Source organism: Liolophura sinensis, chromosome 12 (genome assembly GCF_032854445.1).
Source record: "Liolophura sinensis isolate JHLJ2023 chromosome 12, CUHK_Ljap_v2, whole genome shotgun sequence".
NCBI lineage: Eukaryota > Metazoa > Mollusca > Polyplacophora > Chitonida > Chitonidae > Liolophura > Liolophura sinensis.
The window spans coordinates 27680129-27697721 of NC_088306.1; the positions used below are offsets into that span (position 1 = coordinate 27680129).

Here is a 17593-nt window from a genome sequence, read left to right on the forward strand (position 1 = left end):
TACTAAATCAACGGATAGTATTGAGAGTTTCGACTTTCAACACAGCGTCTTTCTCTTTTGTCCCGCATTTCTTGTCATTATTCCCGATCACAAATCAAAATGAAGCAGTTAAAATTCCGAGCAGGTCCTCTTGTTCTCGTAGTTCAGAAACAGCGATGGAAATCAGCAAGTTTTTAACTATGCACCATGTACCTTAGCAAAGAGCAACAGACAAAACACAGAGCAAAAGAAAGAGAAAATATTGGTTTGCCTTTCTTCATTATTGCAAATCAATAGTCTTAACCAAGCCTGAAAATAATTACTTCAAACTGGTTCGGCAAACATCTTGAGGTAAACTAGTACGGGTGAATATGGATTTTTGGGCGCGAGACAAGAATTGAAGTCCAGCAGCAATTCTGCCAATTCTTTGTCACAAGCTGTAACTACACACACCTTATTGAATAAAAGAAACCTGTCTAAATGTGTATGTTCATTAATTACTCTAGCTCCATAAAGCCTGCGGCAGCCGTGATACATTGTACCTGAATGCTTACAAAGCTACTGGCAACAGCACACATTCAACAATGCTTCAGTTAGAATGTCAGAAATTTCTGAACAAAAACAAAACAACCATGTATAAACTGGAGAAAAAAAACAAACAAAAAAAACAACCCTGAACTACAATAAAAACAAGGTAAGGCCTTTTTAAAAATGTCAACGGCTCAGTAATTATCTGGTACGTTTTCGGGAAAGTTTGTTCACCACTTACAAAAGACGAGCGGTGCTTAAGTTTTTTTGGTTTCCAATTTTTATCACCTTTTCAAAAGCACAACTGGGAATAGAAGAAAGGCCAGATGACATGTTGACTGATCATTCTTCTTCAGTCTGTCATCGGCTTAAAAGGTTTCTTAATAACAGTAAAAAGCCCAAGAATCAATACTTCCGAACTGCAAGAGTCATAAACAAATCAGAGAAAAACACTGCAACAGTTTCTTTTAATCCATCATCATCTCCATGATTGTCAGATCACAAGATGTTGCTTGTTCCAAATGTTTTACTCACCTGAAAAAATTTTGCAATTGCCATCACATCTGTATTTAACATCAAAACTCTAACACAACGGTGTGTTAAACCATGCCGCAATTTTTGTGCTACTGTAAATTTGTCAAATTGTCGCAGGTTGCCTGAACTCATGCAATTAGTCTGATTTGAGAATTTCAAATTAGGAAGTACAATGTAATATTATCATCAGGCTTATTTGTCTTAAATTAGTAAAAATACCTAAACTCAGTTAGGCTTTGCGATATGTTTGTGTATTTTTTTCTTAATAATTTTGTTAGCCAACGTATGGGCAGAATTGGACAGAATACCAATGTTTCTATCTGAAAAATCAGTTTGGACACTGTATAATATCCTCTAATATTCAATTGTAAATACATGCCATCCTTTAAGCATCCTATTTGAAGTAAAATTCAAATAAATACTAATAAAGGTGATGAACCATTACTTTTGCTGACCTTATATTTTACCAGAATATATCCCTGCCTTTCAAATAAACTCCAAAACATCTGCATAAGAGTAACAGAAGTCAGAATGAGGAAAAAGAGCAAACATAAACATGATTGACATATTAGGTCGACCACAGTACAAAAATCCTCATATTCGTCAGTCAGGGATCTTGACATATCAATGTTTTTAGGAATTAAAACACTTTTTGATTGCCACGTAAGTAATTATAATATATCTCTTCACTCACCCCAGAGTGAAGCACAGAGTATATCAGAGTTAAATCGTTTCTTGTACTTCCTAATTTCGGGAGTATCGCCAGTCAAATCCGCAGACTGAATCGGAGTCACATTGACGTTGATCTGAGAGCCCCGTCTGGATGACGGCGTCATCGAGCTAACGCTGGTAACCGTGCCTCCTCCAGCCGCTCCAAACCCAAAGGCCGAAAACGATCGCTGGTGCCTCATCGAGGGAGTCTTACTGACAGCTTGTCGATACTGTGAAGATAAAAGACAACGCTTATAACAAAAAACGGGGACCAAAATCATTGTAGTGAGGGATGCTGTTTGCAACAGGTCTGTTAGGAAAAAAGAAAAACAGCAAACAAAGAAAACATCAATACATTACACTAAGAAAAATAACATGTATTTTACCCAAAGATGTTAGCTTACATAAAGTTACTTGTCTCATCCCACAGAAAGACAGTATTTCCGGCAGCACAAGCCTGTTTTCTAGTGATGTTAGCTTACATAAAGTTACTTGTCTCATGTCAAAGAAAGACAGTATTTCCGGCAGCACAAGCATGTTTTTGTAGTGACACCCCAGCAGCTTGCCAATGGCTTGACTGTAGCGAGTACTGAAGTGGAGAGTTTGGACATTCATAGAACATGTGATTCATATGCACACAGAACATCGATGATGGTCATTGACCCTTCTCTCCCCACCCCCTCCGGTCACTACGCTTTACATGTATATTAAACCGCATATTAAAGATACCACGCCCAACATTTTGTGAAACCTTTACTTTCCTTGATAATGGACGGCGATGCTGATGTTGGAGGTATGACGTAAGCTACATGACATGAGCTAAGAAGAAAAGCATAGAAATACGGGAAACACAAAAAAGCATGCGTGAAAACATTTCAGGATGTGTGCTGGACAATAAAGCGGCAAAAAAAAGAAAAAAAAAGAAAAGAAAAATGTTCAACAATATCGATTGAAGTCATGTTTCAAGTATTGTTGTTTCTGCCGCAAACTTTCTTTAATGTGCGACTTAACACAGGGCAATATGATTACCATGCCACTTTGCTACAGATTAGGTTCCTCATGAAGCTGCCCCCAAACCTCTTCCCACCTGGCGGCCAAAGCGAGCAGTTTCCAACATCAAAGGCCATGTCTCAGGGATTTCCTTTTGTTGAGAACACTACAGCCTTATTAATAACAAAATTACCTCCTTAAGAGGAAGAAATCAAACAAAAAATAATTTTCTTGAGGGCAGAAAACAGAATCCTGCTGTCTTTGAAGCCAGTTCAGGCAAAAATTGCTTAAGTAGCAGAATCTTATAGAGGCTCTAATGCTGGGTTATATTTGAAAATTCTGTATGTCTGTACAGGATTCGTGTATATATATAAATACCTATGTTTTTTGTGTATAAAGATGGATTTTGAATCTTCTGTTGTCTCAGCCAACCAAGTAATACGAGCCTCCACAGCTGTACAACCTTTATAGGGTTAATAATAAACTATGCCATTCCCACATTTGTGACACCTTAGTGAACTTGGTCATGCTACATGTATCATACAGACATCCGTCATGTTCTGAATGCCCCATGTTCATAAAATCTGTCAATGGACAGAAATGAACATTGATGTTTTTCACTGTGGAAACTCTGGAAATCTGAATATTTTATTATGCTACTCCCACAAATCCCTGATCCTCACAAAGTACTTACTTTGTCCAGAGTGAGTGAGTGCATGCTTGGGGTTTAACGTCATACTTAACAATTTTTCAGTCATATGATGACGAAGAAGTCTGGAGAATTTTGTCCAGAGACAAAATCTTGTAATTCTCTCAATCTCTAAAAACAAAAACTAGAGCCCAAAGGCTGTGAATGGGTCTACTGCTCCTCTTCTATTTTTATTTTCCTTGTCTAGTACAATTCATTGGTCTTCCCCACCCACAGAGGGCCTATCAGTTATTCTGCCTGTAATGGAGGACCTGACCCACCTCATTATGACATGACTTTAAAGAGAATGCATTGCACCAGAACGTCATATCATAATACACTGTAAGATTGTATTCATTTCCAGGAATTTTTTTTTTTTGCAACTAAGTTGCTACCATTTTTATTTGTTGGGTTAGTGTGAGCATGAAAAGCTTAATTATTTGTGCCACTTCTGTATGTGGCAACAGATCAAGGCCAGATATCTTAACACGATACATGTTTTGGTCCTTACACTGTTTTGTTGTAATTTAACAGTACAAATATGTCAAGGACACATAAAATACAGGTACAATCTTTTCACCTTTTATAGATCTTTTCAGGATAATATCCAAATGTTCACAACACAAAGCAAACGTAATTAACAGCTCATTCCACAATTTAACAGATAACTTCTTCAACAGACCATGAAATACTTTGTACAATAAGTTTGTTGGCATTCACTCCATAAGGAAAATCAACCCAAGGGGTCAAGCAGTGCTACAGACAGTTTTCAGAGGTACTGCAGCACTCCCTACTTTTCCAACAGAAGCCTACAGTACACAATTTTAAAAATTACAAAAAAAACACCTCACTATTTTGGGTTCCCAGCAATACACCTGGAAAACTGAAAGTTGATTGAGTGAAGGGGGTTGAGAAATTTGAAGGACATACATGTGCATACATGCATAGGCCGACAAAGACCTACCGGTACAGAGATTTTTGTATCTGCCTGCACATGTTGACTGCCCAGAACTATGAATTGTCATAACATTCTAGAATAAATTGATTATTTCAGCTCTTCCTCACAAGGAATGAATCTGAATGATGCTCATAGGCGTATGTTTATTTATTACACCTCAACCTGTAGGCCTACTGGGTTTATTCCAATAACTCACTGACCTTTTCATTTTATTTTGATAGCAGGGGATGCAGTATTATTTCATTCTATGGTAACTTGCCTAATGCAACTGGGAATTTTCTTTTTACCACTTTTAACCCAAATGACCATTTTTTTAGCCCTTGCTACATCTTCTTCATGGCAAACACGAGGATGTCACAAATACAAATATCACAGTGGTAATTCTCCACAACTGTGAATAGCCCCAGGTGGGTACTTCAACTCCTCTCATTATACTGGACTGGCGGAATATTGTAACCACAGGGGGAACCAATGGTAAACTTTACACCAATTCACACGCCATGTTCCATCAGTCCTTTCCAAACAATGGCTGCAGTCCTAAAGTGGTGTCAACTTTGGCTCTTACACTGCCTCTCAGCTCGCCCTCAAACACAACATCTCTGGTATATACGGCACTCGATTGCCGTAAGGTAGGCCTAAATACTATTAGGATATTGTTAAATATATGAATGTAGGCTACCTTACATAGTGTAAATGTAGGTTACCTTACATAGTGTAAATGTTTCCACTATATATGCCATCACAAGCAATCAAGGTACCAACAGATATGTGACTTTTATAATCACGATCAACAAAATAGCGCAAGCGTATTCGATAGCCTTTCGTGACATGAAACTAAATGAATAATAATGAAAGCACGATCCTGAACATAACTAAAAATTTGATTCAATGCATAATCATAACCCATGAATCCCAACAAAGCAATGGAGAAAACAAGAAAACATCACGAAAGGAAGCTTATATTTGACCATAACACACAGTCTATTTCGTGAGGCGTGCTGACACGTCATACTTGGGTGAAACAACTTTCGGCAATTTCTTCACATTTTTCCATGCTCTATAATGGGCCTCTGGCGATTCTCACTAACAGACCCATAAACAGCAAACAGTATTCAATAGTATAACTAACTATACCAAGAGCACTGCTGATCCACCAATAATCAAAATCAGGTGCCAACTTGTGTAAGAGTTATTTTGGTATTTTAACAGGGATCTGATGTAGAAACAGACAAATGCCCAGACAAACAACCTCCTTCAGAAAAAAGATATTGTATAGTTTCTAGCAGTAACAGCAGAAAATGTGTAGTGAAAAAGCTACCCTTATGTCATGTAGATGAAACACATTCAATCTGAAGATTCAAGCAAATATACAGCAGATGTAAAATGCTGAAAAAAAAAACTTTTCAAGCTTAAGAACACGCAGCTGAGATCGTCCGTCCTTGAGAGTAGTTGAAAATGGCATCACAAAAGTGTATAAGGGCACTTGGGTTGAGATTTCCAGCAAACCACCGCTGTCAAGCGGTTAAAGAATCAATATGTACTGTTGGTTGATAGGTGCAGTGTGTGGAGGAACCCTCGTGGGAGTGGTATTGACCCGGGCAAAACAGTGTTTAGCAAATGGTTAAACCACTTTGTGGCCAGAGCTTCAACTGATGGGCTGACCAATACTAGCCGCAATGAAACAGGGAAGAAAAACGAGAGCAGATTAGAAAGGTACAAAAACAAGATTCTCATGGTGAAGATGTGGAACGAATCCAGTACTACCAGAACCTCTCTTTCTAATCAATTACACCCAGAATCAGAGATGTACAAGCATTCGACGGACCCCTTTAATGCAAGGCTGACCTGAATCCAGTTCTCTAACACTTGGAGGTTCTGCATTTCTGTGTTGTTGATAATCTACATTGTGCATGTAGCAATTGTGAATCTGAATATTTATACCTTAATTAATCCAAGACAATCTCAACACAAACTTAAAAGTCATGGTACCCTAGACAACCTATGCAGCGAGGAATTTGGTAAAACAACAAAAAAAAACTGCATTTGAAACTTGCGAGACCTTTTTTACTCCCCACAATGCTTTAATAATAAATACATTTTATACAAGAAGCAGATCTGTCAGCCTGTGGGTCGGTCAACAATTTATACCATGTCCTATCATCTTATACCATTTTATACCAAGTCCTATCGTTTTATACCATATTATACCACATTTTATCATTTTGTACAGTATTTTACTATGTCCTACCACATTATACAACGACCTACCATTTTATACCATAGTATACCACGTCCTACCATTTAATACCATAGTATACCAAGTCCTATCATTTTATACCATATTATACCACGTGCTATCATTTTATACCATAGTATACCAGGACCTATCATTTTACACCATAGTATACCAAGACCTATCCTTTTACACCATATTATACCACATCCTATCATTTTATACCATAGTATACCACGTCCTACCATTTTATACCATAGTATACCAGGACCTACCATTTTATACCATAGTATACCAAGTCCTATCATTTTATACCATAGTATAGCACGTCATACCATTTTATACTATAGTATACCACATCCTATCATTTTACACCATATTATACCACGTGCTATCATTTTATACCATAGTATACCAGGACCTATCATTTTACACCATAGTATACCACGGCCTATCATTTTATACCATATTATACCACATCCTATCATTTTATACCATAATATACCACACCCTATCATTTTATACCATAGTATACCATGTCCTATCATTTTATACCATAGTATACCACGTCCTATTGTTATAAATACCATATTTTTGACATCTTTCAGCCACTGACGGGCCATTCACTTAACGTGCGCCCCGAGTGCAAAACGTCAACTTGTATGCGCAATGACGCAGTTATGAACTTACACTGATTACCTCTTCACACATAAAAACTGTATTTCAACTGAAGTTTTTCAAGTTACACATCATAAGCTTAACCTTGACTGATTCATCCATCGTAAAGCCTCACATAATAGCATGACTAATTTTTCATAAAAACAACTTAAGCAATGGCACCAAAAGTGTCATTTTAAGGCCTTAATTTTACAAACCAAACTTTAGGTGAAATAAAGTAGTTTAAAATGACACTGACATACATGTACGTGTTTAAACAGAGCTTCCTAGTGGTTTCCAATGCTTCTAGAGAGCCCCAATTGATTAGGTGCTTGCAGAATCCATATGTTCTGTTGGATGATAGGTTTGGGTTTGCAGTTTGCTCTCCTGGGGGAGATATTGACATCACTTAACTAACAGTTAAACCACTTTGCCCCCACCCCCTACCACGACCCACCTGCTGTTTGATTGATAGCCTGACAAAAAATATCAGCGTGAAGAGCAGGATGGGGAAGGGAGAGAATCAGAAGGAGCAAAGTATACAGGCAACACTACGGAAAGCAAACAAAATTTACCCATGCTCAATTTCCAGTTGCTTATTTATTTATCTGGTTTGTGTTTTATGCCATTGCCAATACTTATACATGTATGACTGAGGTCATGTTTATTAGCTGTGGCTAGCGGCTCCAATCTGTCCGCTGGTTAAATTTTGGATTTACTACCTTTTAACATGGGGCATTCTCTTAAAAAAGAACATCACCCTCTTTTAAACTGGAACATTCACTTTTCGCAAACCAGATGGCGCTGACTTTGTGAGGAATTACAGCTATTGTAAATGTCGCATTGTTTATGGTTTCATTTTTGAAAGACATTCTTTAATAACATTTCATGTGAGAATCTGCATTTGTATAAATTCAAGCCAAATTTTTCACAGTGCAACACAAGATAAAGGTTTACTACGGTGAAACAGAGATCTGTGAAATTCAATGAATCATGCTAGTGTGTATTAAACCATTTTTCTCTTGCCCACAGAAAATTCATCACAAATATTAGACTGAAAAACAAGGGGGGTTTGGAGATACTTTTTTGCTTCAGAAATCAATTATTAAAGAAGAGGGCCTAATACTAGTCAAGCAGTTAAGACTGTCAGGATAATTCCTCACAAAGAACGCCGGGGTAAAGGAGCAGACTCAGCCCCTTTATTTCCACTTGAGGACAATTTTATGTATTTAAGCAAAATCAGCTGGGATATGGCAAACACACAAGGGGCAACAAAGAACAGATAAATCCTACCAGATTATCTAAAGCAGGGCATGATGATTCCTAGAGGGGATATTCTGGGCAGGATGCAGCTAAGTACGAGAGGAAAATCAACGCACTGTGCTCTGCTTGTGCAACACCACAAATGAACGACGCAACGAAACTGAATCACGTATTTCAGTAACGTCCATTGGTTCAGTAGTGGAAGATTATAATATAAAAACACAGTATCTTGGTCATCACAAGACTTCATGTTATGTTTGCTTTTTTGTTCTTTTTTTTATACCAGCTAATAAATTAAGGTTTTTTCCATCTTGTACAGCATACAAATTTTGTTATATTTTATATCTTAGATCCTTATCACACTGATGTACCACTACAGCCAAATTAGCTCTCCGGATGCCATCTTTGCAATTCTAATTCTTGACTAAAAAAGGAATTTCTTCATAAAATCAGACATCTTCAAAAAGAAAGCCCATGCTGGATGATAATTTCATTTGTGAGTGTCGCACAAATGTGTTCAGGACTCTTCCTTCGTGACACACAGGTTATGTCGGAAATTACAATCAGAAGTTTGGTATGAACATCAATTAGCAGATCTCTCATATTCCTGTAATGTGATTTTAATTTTTATTTATTTGACTAGAGTTTTATACCTTAATCATTTTTTATTTATTTATTTATTCAATTGGTGTTTTATGCTGCACTCAAGAATATTTCACTTATACGACGACAGCCAGCACTATGGTGAGAGGAAACCCAGACCATCCTCCAGTTTACTTTTTAAATACGACAGGTAGTATAAACTCCCACTTACATATACCTCTGCTGATAAAGTGATTAATAGATTTATTTGTTTGGTGTTTTATTTAGACTACATGTTTTCCACTTTCATGACTGCAGCCAGCATTATGGTGGGAGGAAACCATGAAGTATCAAAGTATATCTGTGTTCACCTGTGGCACTTTGGACTAACAATGAGTATTATGGTGGGAGGAAACCATGAAGTGATTAAATTATATGTGTTCACCTGTGGCACTTTGGACTAACAATGATGTTCATTTATTTCTGCTTTACAGGAGACTTTTCAAATCCGATTTTCTTTTCGTGGAATAAATCCACATATCACAAGATGCAATTTTTCATCCTTTCTTACCTTCTTTGTTTTTTTTAATTATCTTTCCAGCATGTATCATATTGTGCGCAGACATGCCATTAATCATATACCAGTATGTATACTAGACTTACCTGACCAAGAAAATAAATCATTTTTGTGAATTTGTTACAAGCATATATCTTCCCCTCAACCTACACACTGATTTTTGACATTTTTCAAGATTATAAATTACATTCAAGATTTCTTTTTTTTTTTTTAATAACAGGCTAATAAATTAAGGTACTCACGCACCATCATTCAACTTTTGTTTTATTTAATATTTTCCTAGCATTACACATGTACCACTGCAACCAATCACAAATTTGGGCGTCTTGAAGCAGACTTTTGAATCTGATTCTTCAAAAAGGAATTTCTCCATAAAAATCAAAAATATCTTCAAAAGAAACCGACTTGTCACAGGCCTGGGGTCAATCTCTTTAATGAGACTTTATCCATCAGACTGAGAGTACAGGGTTAAAAACTAAAGCTGACCCAGGGCAAACCCCAAAAGGGCATCCATGGCTTTGGTGCATTATCAGTGGGTGCAATCAGGCAGCCTCACAAAAATGACTCATGTTGTGGAGATGCCAGCTCTGCCTTCACATTTAACCCCTGCTCTAGACGTAAGGAACCTTGGGCCAATGTTAATAATTCACTTTGCTTTTCATGTCACTACATTCATGACGCAGAAAAAAACAAAACACAAAGGCATAACTGTGTTTCACAATATTGCCATATGGAAGCTGAGGCACAATAATGTTATGTCACAGGGTATTACTCAAGATTCTTCTAAAGGATATGTTCAATATTTAATAAGTTCACTCTGAAACATTTTTTTTTTGTATACTTCAGGCAACTTTCGCAAAACTTTCTCAAATGCATTTTCTATTTTTATCAAGAATGACATCAAGATATGAGTTATAAAATTCCATATTGCATCTTTCGATTACCAAAAAAAAGAAAAATGATTTAAGCCTTATATGTCTCTGCATTCTTTGTTCTCCTTTGGTTTGGAATAAGACACAGAATACTGTAAACACCACGGGAGCATGTTGTGGTCGTTGTTGTTGAGGAGATGGTGTTGTTCTTGTTCTAAATCTATTAAGGAGTATCTTTTAAACAATTCGTTTGTTACAATTATCTTGTTCTTATTTCATATTAAGATGAACTTAAAAAATAACAAACAGGTGTTCCAAAAAAACAACAAAAACAAATGCTCATAACTGCATGCGCCTGATTAGGAGAATGGGATGAAGTCAGTAATTTGAAAATACCAGATTCAATATCAAATAATGTTTGATATCAGTATCAGTTATCAAACCAGATCTTGATCACCTGATCAAATACGTTCATCTGATCAAAGACGTTCCCCCCAGACAGAGCATGCATGCTTACCTGCTCATTCACCCAGACAGAGTATGCTGCATGCATGCTCATCTGCTCATTCACCCTGACAGAGTAGGCTGCATGCATGCTTATCTGCTTATTCACCCAGACAGAGTAAGCTGCATGCATACTCACCTGCCCATTCACCCAGACAGAGTAGGCTGCATGCATACTCACCTGCTCATTCACCCAGAGTAGGCTGCATGCATGCTCACCTGCCCATTCACCCAGAGTAAGCTGCATGCATGCTTATCTGCTTATTCACCCAGACAGAGTATGCTGCATGCATGCTTATCTGCTTATTCACCCAGACAGAGTAAGCTGCATGCATGCTTATCTGCCCATTCACCCAGACAGAGTAAGCTGCATGCATACTCACCTGCCCATTCACCCAGACAGAGTAGGCTGCATGCATGCTCACCTGCCCATTCACCCAGAGTAGGCTGCATGCATGCTTACCTGCTGTAGCATATACCAAAGCGCAGAGACCAAGGACGACACAGGTGCTGGCTCTAGGTGACAATCCAACATGTGCAAAAAATCTCACAAATAAAATTAGAGAAAAATTTGAACTGATTTGAAGACCCACCTCTTCGGATGTGGTTTTGTCCTGGGGTCGTTGTTGTTGTGACCGTGACTGTGGTGGAGTGTGGGGCGGCAGCAGGTCTGGTAGCACGCCGCTACTCCTGGCGGAAGAGGATTGACCTGCAACAACAACAACAACGGAACAGTTATTTAATATTTAAATAAAGGTTTCATTCATTAATACCAGGTGCTGGTAACAAAGTGTATAAAAGAAATTTACACAAGGAGGACTGGGGGTGGTTAGTGCGCCAGCGCGGTGTATGAACCAGAAGCCTCTCACCAATGCGGTCACTGTGAGCTCATGCTGGCTTCCTCAACGTGGGAAGGTATGTGGGAAGGTCTGCCAACAACCTGCGGATAGTGGTGGGTTTCCCCCAGGCTCAGACCTGTTTCCTCCCACCATAATGCTGGCTGTCAAGCTGTTGTATAAGTGAAATATTCTTGAGCACAGTGTAAAACACCAATCAAATAAATAAAAAATATACTGAGCTGGATTTTCTTTCAGTGTTGTATAACAGAATGAATACTGCACTTCGGTTCCTCATGGACATGAAGTGTATTCAATACTGTGTTAGTAAGAGTTACTCAATTATATTTCACATCTACAAAAATGACTGGGTTCAATTTGTATAATTGCATAGCAGATCCGTGCTCCTTGCCAAGCACCTGTCAACCCCAATGTCACTCCAGTTTTATTGCCTGTTTGTAACAGTATACAAGGGACAAATACCCAAAGGGGAATGCAGGCATTCCTCAAAAATGTGGATGGCACCCCACTGTGAGAAACATGAAAGTGTATTTGAAACCTGGAATGTGGGAAGTACAGAAGTGTGTTTGAAATCTGCACTGTGAGAAGTACGGAAGTGTGTTTGAAACCTGTACTGTGAGAAGTATGGAAGTGTGTTTGAAACCTGGAATGTGGAAAGTATGGAAGTGTGTTTGAAATCTGCACTGTGAGAAGTACGGAAGTGTGTTTGAAACCTGCACTGTGAGAAGTACGGAAGTGTGTTTGAAACCTGCACTGTGAGAAGTACGGAAGTGTGTCTGAAACCTGGAATGTGAGAAGTACAGAAGTGTGTTTGAAACCTGGAATGTGAGAAGTACCGAAGCGTGTTTGAAATATGCACTGTGAAAAGTATGGAGGCGTGTCTGAAACCTGCACTGTGGGAAGTACGCAAGTGGGTTAGAAACCTGCACTGTGAGAAGTACCGAAGTGTGTTTGAAACCTGCACTGAATGAAGTATGGAAGTGAGCTTGAAACCTGCACTGAATGAAGTACGGAAGTGAGCTTGAAACCTGGAATGTCAGAAGTCCAGATGTGTGTTTGAAATCTGCACTGTGAGAAGTATGGAGGTTTGTCTAAAACCTGCACTGTGGGAAGTACGCAAGTGTGTTAGGAACCTGCACTGTGAGAAGTAAGGAAGTGTGTTTGAAACCTAGGATGTGGGAAGTACGGAAGTGTGTTTGAAACCTGCACTGTGAGAAGTACGGAAGTGTGTTTGAAACCTGCACTGTGGGAAGTATGGAAGTGTGTCTGAAACCTGCACTGTGGGAAGTACAGACGTAATAGAATATAAGAGGAATACCTTGATAATGTTAAGGATGTAATATCATTTCTGAATGGCCCGACAAAACATCATGGTGCCCATGAAAGGCAGATTACAGTCTGCTGATTATTACAAAAGACTTTCTAAATAGAAAGTAAAACCAGCTGGCAAATGGTCACACAAAAGTGGTGAAATATGTCCTCGTCAATATACCTTGGTTAGGGCTTTATTCTAAAAATTGCTCTGATCCTATATTGTTATCACATTTAATATAGAATGACATGAAACAATTACGCAACGGTGAACAACATTATGGCGAGAGGAAAGCGGGCAGAGACCGGTGAAAACCCACAACCATAAGCAGGTTGCTTGCTGACCTACCCACACGTATGGCTGGAGAGGAAGCCAGCAGTAGCTGAACTTGAACTCACAGTGACCGCATTGGTGAGAAGCTCCTGCTACCTAAAACATAATTCAGTTCTAATCTTGTCTGTCCTATGTTCAATGCTGCTTTTGTTACAGCCTATGTTTTGTTCACAAACTGGTGATGTGTATGGAGTTGCCATTTCTGTAACAAAAGGTCCCCCACTGCCAGTCACAATCACGGAAATTATGTTGGACGAGACAAATATCTCAAAACAAACCCAAACAAATGACCCGTAACTTGCCTGCTACTTTAGCTGGACATGCACGCCATTTTTCATCAAACAATCAGTAGGTTGCCTGCGTGACAGAAAGTCATTTAGTGATCCCAATACAACAGCTATACCACCAAAAAACCTTCATATCCTGCTTCATATACCCGGCATTCACAGAAAGCATCTGGGTTATGGGTCAGAGTCATCCACTGGCAATTCCAGGATTATATCCTCAAATCATAGCAGACCAAATTACATCCTATTGGATGCATTTTAATAAAAGGGTAAACTACAAAAATCTTTGTATCATCTATAAAGAAAATTACAACAGCTTTTCCCTCCAAAAAAACAGCTGCACAATATTAATCATAAAATAACATATAGCATAATATCTATGTTCCTACAGCAAGGACAAATTACATGATGGATACTTTTACACACATAGGCATCAAACTATGGAACTCCCTCCCTTATCCAGGTAAAACAAGCCCTTTCTCTGTCAAGCTTTCAATCAAACTACTTAAAATCACAGTTAGTGAAATGTACACACATGTATGTATGTATGCTTTCACTGTATCAAGCATACTTAGATGTATTATTATTAATACAGAAAACCTTTTCATAAGGCTATGTCCCTGTAACATGCTTGCACACATGTGCATTGTTCAAAACCAAACAGGGGATGGGAAAGGGGCCGTCTTGGTTTGTTTCTCTGTACATATGTGTGTGTATGTGCGTGGTGGGGGGGGGGGAGGGGGGAGGGGGGGTCCAGCCAGCAGCGGAAGTAAGAAGGGGTTGGTAATGGGCCGTCTCCCACGACCTAACTTCTACTGGTTGGGACAGAGGTTGGGACAGTTGCAGGGACAGCACTATTGGTTGTTGTGTTGTTGTTTTCGTAGGTCTGAATGTATACAGCTTCTCTTTTCAAACTACATAGTGCTATATCTGGTTTTATATATATATATATATTGATGTATGTTTGGAAGTACATGTGTTCCATATTTCTGTTTTCCCTGGAGGCCTTGGAGAAGAACAGTTTCATTGTAAATTGATGGAGCTAGCTTTGTTAAATGAAGATATTATTACGGACTAAGAGAGTATGATACTGGATATGGTTGATGCGATTCCCTGATAACTATGAATGCTGAAAACAGTTCAACCATTATGTCGCCTATTCAGCATGTAGTTTCAGATTCAATTTTCTCAACAGGGCAGTTTCAAGTTCGAACTCTTCTTTCGTTACCTGTGCAGAGATTATTTTCCCGATCACTTGTCTCACCATTTTCCTGAGGCACAGACGACACCTCTTTCCTTTATAAACTCTTCATCTAGTTAAGTTTCTCTAGTGTCTGTCTACTCTAAGCAACTTTTTGCAAAGCTTTTTCACACGCCAAATGTGATCCCACCAAAAAAACCCTCTTTCACTAAAGTTTGCTCCCATCCTTTAATCAACCGTGGAGCTATACAGAACATGTCCTTGACCTATACAGTTAGACATTTACACTACAGCATCGTGGGTAAGACCAGAGCAGTGACAACAGTGTCACTTTCGGGGAAAATGATCACACGAGAGCACTGAAACCCAGCTTTAGTTTTATCAGTTTAGTGTTTTATTCTAACTTTGCAGGTAACAAACTCCTCACACTTCCACAAGCAGATATGTGCCCGCTGAAGTAGAATCTAGAACCACATAAAAATATCCATGGCATTTCCAACATAATTTATGAGCTTGTGCCGCCATCAAGAGAAATATAGCATTTCACATTTGTGAAAACAAAACGCACTGCTAGCGCTTTAACAGCCGCCTCATTAGCAACATGAAAGGAAACGCTATGTCCAATCGGAGTCTCCATCAAGGACAGGACAGCTGAATTAACTTGCAACATGAAGACCTCTACCCTACAACTGAAAACACACGCCACTGTGTTTTTCTCTCTCTGGAGAATAGTTATTATTTAGACAGCTTCAACAGGACAGTCAATGAGATTTGGCCTTTCCTGGAGCTCAGCGTTAGTAAGCCTGTGTTTTGATCATAATTACTGTATCAAACTGTCGCGGTTCTCGACACCTGCACAATGGTGCATTACTGTGTCCTAGAAGCGATCCAATAATGGTAACCACGGCCCAACATAAAGCGAAGCCCAAACTAAGTAAACACAAATTTCGTAATATATGATATCACTGCATGAAGTAGGATATTATTATGTATGCTTAGAAAAGCTAAACTTACAACAACCACAAAAAAAGGGAAAAACAAAAACAGAGGAAAAAGACAAGAATAAGTTTTGGACCCTCTAGTTACATCTGTCAATCAAGGCAGAGTGAACCTTGCTGTGTTACGTTGACACTTCTATTCCAAACTTTCAAATGAACCAGTTCATCAAATACAATGTGGACTTCAAAAACCAATATATCACAACAAAAAAGGGGGTTTCAAGTTTCTGCTCTGACAAGAGACAAAAAGTGAAAAAAATTGTGTAAATTGGACTGGTTTATCTGTACAAAAACAGCCAATTATCTGGAACGTATAATAATCCTTAGTTTGCTTCAGAACAAGTTTAATTGCATGCAACTCCTGTGAGAGAAAATTATACTGTTACATTGTTTAATCTGTTGAATCCAAAATATAATGTTCAAATTAGGGTAGACTTTTTAATTTTGTGACACCAAGTCTTTTTGCTTCATGGTAAAACTAACTCTGGATATAGTTTAAACCTAGACAATTTATTTTTGGATTAGATGAAATAGACAAATTCCTGTTTAATACTAGCCAAGAAAGTTTATTTCACACTGTCTAATCTGTGACAAGAACTTTTCCTTCAAACCAAATCATCGGACAAAAACTGTTGGCTAATGGAACATGACCACAGGGAAGTTCTATTGGACACTTGGTGAGGGTTGTAAAGCAACAAGACAACAAAAAAGATTTTAGCACAGACAGAAAGGCTAATCATGGATAAAGATGGTCACACTGTTCAGACCAATACCGATTTATTTTCCTCATTGAACACTGATTTCCCAGAAGATTTGTTTCCGGAATGTATCCAGACAAAAAACAACAAGAACACTGCACAAGGCCTTGGTTCCAATGGTTTGGTCAACGATGATCCACAACATAGCCGATTTCAGCCCCAGGCCAGCTAGCCAATTTACCAAAGGAACCACGGCATAATTACCCAATGAATATAAAATCAGCTTTTATTTTCTCCTGATAAAATTGTCTCGTCAAGCTGCTTCTGTCGTCTTGCCACACTCCTGCCTGCCAAAACATTGCTGTCCGCTAGAGTCTGCTTTTTGGCCGCCTGTGCTAATGTTCCCTCTCTGCATAACCGGTTTCGGCTGCTTAATTAAAGCTGGGTGATGAATGTGTCCCGCAGGATGGGGCATCAGCTGCATTTGGCGCTGAGCGGCCCAGGGGTGGGTGGGGGGTGGGGTGCGGGAACAAACGTGGGAGTGGCACGGTGGTGGCCTCAGACACAGCTGTGCCTTGCAAAAGTATTTCTTTCCAAAATGGAAGCGGTTGAATTCTGATGGTTGCATGCCTAGGTCAGTTGAGCTGCGTTAGTTGCTTTTCAGACAGGAAGGAAAAGGAAAAAAAGGGGGGGGGGGGGGATCAGAGGGATTATGTGGGCTGTCTCACCTTCTACTGGACACAGAGCACTTTATCACTGTCACCAGAGAAAACTTGGCAGGGAGCTAATCTCCCACTGCTAAATGAAGTAATTTTCATGCCGGATGCTTTT

At 38.9% G+C, this 17593-nt stretch overlaps 1 protein-coding gene across 4 annotated transcripts in view; it reads right to left on the bottom strand.

Moving 5' to 3' along the window:
* Window positions 1-17593, bottom strand: part of LOC135479676 (misshapen-like kinase 1) — a 131884-nt gene that overhangs the window by 13251 nt on the left and 101040 nt on the right. For all 4 annotated transcript variants that reach the window (XM_064759577.1, XM_064759578.1, XM_064759579.1 and 1 more), the window contains 2 exons: window positions 11670-11785; window positions 1736-1982 (listed from right to left, as the gene is read on the bottom strand). In XM_064759577.1, coding sequence (XP_064615647.1) covers window positions 1736-1982; window positions 11670-11785 — 363 coding nt within the window. The remainder of the gene's footprint in view (window positions 1-1735; window positions 1983-11669; window positions 11786-17593) is intronic.